Source organism: Camellia sinensis, chromosome 1, assembly GCF_055761805.1.
Source record: "Camellia sinensis isolate YWXY chromosome 1, ASM5576180v1, whole genome shotgun sequence".
Taxonomy (NCBI): Eukaryota; Viridiplantae; Streptophyta; class Magnoliopsida; order Ericales; family Theaceae; genus Camellia; species Camellia sinensis.
This window is the reverse complement of record NC_138961.1, coordinates 16,645,913-16,650,223: the sequence shown is the minus strand read 5'-3', so window position 1 is coordinate 16,650,223 and position 4,311 is coordinate 16,645,913. Positions and strand designations below refer to the sequence as shown.

Genomic DNA, 4,311 nt, shown 5'->3' with positions numbered 1-4,311 from the left:
TGACAATTTATTTGAATAATAAATATTCTTTTTTGTTCTATCTCTTTTTTATTTAATTATCTCCAAAGAAATCCTTAATCCGTTTGAGGCATATAACTCAACCACAAAGCTTGATCTTTTGTGTTTATTTGAAAATTAGTTTAAGTTTGTCGGTCAATCACTGTCGATTGGGGTTGAACCAACTTGTTATGAACACACTTACTGTTGAAACTTGAAATAGAAAAATATCATGTGTAAAATTAGAGAGATCAAAGTGAAATTTAAAACAAATTATAGAGGTCACCAATGTAAGGAACCTATAGTTTGTTTTGAATTTCATTTTGGTTCATGTGTAAAGTACTATAGTTTTGTATATGATTTTTTCCCCCCTTCAAAATGTTAACATGGAAGGATCACGTTGTAACAAAATAAAAAATGTAAGAACTAAATTGTTCAAATTCAAACTAAGAAAATCAAAGTGAAATTTTGCTAAAACCCCCATGCCCCTCATATTCTCTAATCACCATATACAAAATCATAGGCCTTATCCCTTCCACCAATCAAAACACACTGGGATTAACATGTGGCCGTGTCTCAAGACTACAAATAACTTCTTTCCATGACAAAGGGAGTCAATCTCCTAAAAAAAATTTGCAATAAAATTATTACTTTGGAGACAAAAAAGTTTAGTTGGTAAAATTCTTATTATACGTTGTGGTGACGTACGTGTTGAATGGATGGCAGGTGAAGAAGGGGAGCCATTTTGGAAATATCGACCACTGGAAATAGCGGCAATCAAAGGTGATTGGGAGAGCGCCATGAAATTCATAGAAAAGGAACCACATGCAGTGAGGGATCCCATTACTCCAGTGTCAGAAACAGCACTCATGATCGCGGTTAGGATAATTCGAAGAAACCATTTTGTGAAGAAGCTGTTGGAGAAGATGGCACCAGAAGATCTTGCTCACCGTGATTTCATTGGCAGGACTGCCCTTCACGTAGCTGTAGCAGTAGGCAACTTTGAGGCAACAAAACTGTTGGTGGAGAAGAACCCAAAGCTACCTAATGTTTGTGACAATGACGGAGATATGGCTCTCCATTACGCTGCTAGATGTGACATTAATAGAGAGGTGGTTCTTTACTTATTGGACGCCACAGAACAAGGCCAACAGCTTGAACCGTTTGAGGGTAAATCGGGTGCTATACTGCTGCATTCTCTGTCGAGTTCTGGACTCTATCGTAAGTAATTGACTAAAACTGTAAATTTTACACCATTAGTCCTATAATAGTTTAAAGGTTCAAAATTATTTTAATCCTTAAAATATACGTTACTTGTCATTTAGTCCCTCCAGTCATTTTAATTTTAAAATTATCAATTTAAATCAATTTGGTTCAATTCCAAATAACTGAATTCCAAATAATTGTTTAAATTGTTAATAGAATAAGAAAAATGATTCATGAACCAAATTTGAGCTCGCCTGAATCACTCAAATTTTGTAAGCCGGACGATCATCTAGACGATTGGTGCAACCCTTATCAACTGCGGTTATCAATCTTGTCAATCACGGTTGTCACCGTTGTTACTAGACGGTTGACCAGATGACCGGCATGCACAAATTCGGACGATTCAAGCAAGACAAAATTCGATGGATGTAGTAAATGCAAATTTCAACTATGGTCCCTAAAGTATATGTTTTGTGTCATTTTTGTCCTTGAAGTATCGATTTTGTTAATTTTGTCTTTCAATATTGTAAGGTTATGTTTCATTTCTTTTCCAGTAAATTACATCGGTAATCTTACATTTTGCTCATTATGCCATTGCCATTTTGGTTCCTGTTGTTTTAATTAGTTTGATTTTGACCCTTAATTTTAAATTTTGTGTCAAATTAGTCCAATTAATAACACCGATTAGAATTTTTGAATAAAAATAATCGCTAAGTTAGCTGAGATTAATTTAGTAAGTTGAACAAATATATAATTTTACCTATAACAACGTAACAAATGTCAAATGTTGCTTATATGTGTATTTTTAATCAAAAAAATAAAAAATTATAATTAATTGGACTAAATTGACACAAAATCATATATTTAAGATCAAAATTGAGCCAATTAAAATTATATGAACCAAAATGACACATTGACCAAAGTATAGAGACCACTCGTGTAATTTGTCCTTTTCTCTATCAATGGTTCAAGATCAAATTGACAAAATTAAAAACTTTGGGGACCAAAGTGACCCAAAACACATACTTCAAAGAATATGTATGTATTTTATTATCATTCCGCTAACTATTTAGACGGTCTGTTTGAAATTGGACTAAATTGACTCAAATAAAAAAATTTCAAGGACGAAATTAATAAATTTAAAACTTGAATGATCAGCGTGACAAGAAACACAAACTTTAAGGATTATAAATATATTTTTATCCTAGTTTAAAATGAGATGTTATTTTGATATCTGTAATTTTAATTTGAACAATTTGATTTATATATGGATTATAAATATAATTTATCCTAATTTAAATGAAGTGTCACTTTAGTATATATAAGTGTCGCTTCCTACTAGAGGTGGCAAATGTGTGAGTATAAGCAGGTAAAAACGGGTTATACATTTAAACCAATACAATACAAACTCATCCATTTAATAAATGAGTTTAAACAGGTTGAGTTGAATTTGATATGAGTTTGACAAATGAACTCAACCAACCAAATTTACTTCATTTTTTAAATTTTAAAAAATTATTTAAATTATTATATTATTATTGTTTTTTATTTTTTAAAAAAAATATATTTTTTTTTATATATTTTTTAAAAAAATTATTATTTTATTATTTTTTTCTAAAAAAATATGTTTTATTTAAAATTTTAGAATTGAGTGTAGAAGTGGTATCTCTTTAAACGAGTTAAATAGGTATCCATATTCAATCCATATAAATCCAATTTTAAATTTATGCGATGGGCTCAAATGAGTATCCATGTTTAGTCCATATAAATTCAATTTTAAATTTATGTCCATTTATAGATTTGGGTGGGTTAATATGACTTTTAAATGAGTCTAATTAGATGGGTTCATAGATTTGGATTGGGTTTGCCATCTCAACTTCCTACTATTTACTTATTTTTCATCAATCTTACAGACATTGCTCTAATCGTGCTTAAGCGTTACCCTGATTTGGCATGCATAGAAGAAGTCTCTCCTTTGAAGATGATTGTTGAAAAACGTTCTTCATTTCGAAATGGAACGTCCTTAAACTTTTGGCAGAATTTAATCTATATGTGTTCGTCTCTTCAATCTCCATGCTCTCCATCTATTACCTATTCAACAATTTTCTTTATTGATTTATTTATTTATTTATTTATTTTTTCTCTCTATTCATTTGTTAGAAAATCATGGACTAATTACACCAGTAGTTCCCAAAATTGTTTTTTATTGCACTTTAGTTAAGAAAAGAAGATAATCTAGATAAGCAAGGAATTCTGTGAATTTTTTTTACTCATCACTCTCTGTCTCTCTCTTTCTCATGTAGATGTTCCTATGAAATTGGAAAACATTGCAGAGCCCAATAGCGGAGGAGATGTTGAGAATCCTGTCCAATTGATTTCTGGTAACCTTTAATCTTACTCCATCCTTACAAGCCATATATTTATAGGGATAAGAAATTAATGAAATATGGTGTGTTTGGTTGTAGGAAAATTTTAATTGTCTATTAAACATTATTTTTGAAGGCAAAATTGGCATTTTTGGAAAACCAAGAAAGTTCACGTGTAATGTAATTTCAAAAACCTCACTAATCCCCCTCTAAACCTGTCAATCAAACAACCCAAAGAATTTCTTATACTCAAATTTTGCGGCCCTCCTGCACTCCATGATTGTCCAAAAAAGGAAAATTGATATCATTTTAGGTTGCTATCCCTTTTCACTTATTACTAAATCCAAACCACAACGTGTATCCACATAAAAAAAAAAAAAAAAAAACAAACAAACAAACAAACAAACAAACAAAAATAGAAGTTAATAATAATAATAATTTAAATTACATCTTGGGAATTTACATTTATTAATGGGTAAATTACATTTTAACCCCCTGTGGTTTGTCCAAAAAACACGGAACCCCCTATAATTTTATTTGTAGCACTTAACCCCTAGACTTAATACCAAACTGTAATTTCTGACGAATCCGTTGGTTAAAATAGAACGTGGGCTTCACGAGTATAAAAGTATAGTGCAACAGAGCGTGGGTTACACTCTTGGACCAAAACGCCTCTTCTCTCTCCTTCATTATATAAATATGCAACACCATCACCTTCCATGCAAAACCACCACCATCACCT

At 31.2% G+C, this 4,311-nt stretch overlaps 1 protein-coding gene across 1 annotated transcript; it reads left to right on the top strand.

The window, feature by feature from the left end:
• Nucleotides 1-716: 716 nt before the first annotated feature.
• On the top strand, nt 717-3,595 carry LOC145820646 (uncharacterized). Its single transcript, XM_082917055.1, has 3 exons — nt 717-1,218; nt 3,117-3,200; nt 3,507-3,595. The coding sequence occupies exons 1-3, from the start codon at nt 717-719 to the stop codon at nt 3,593-3,595; spliced, it is 675 nt and encodes a 224-aa protein (XP_082773181.1).
• Nucleotides 3,596-4,311: the final 716 nt, after the last annotated feature.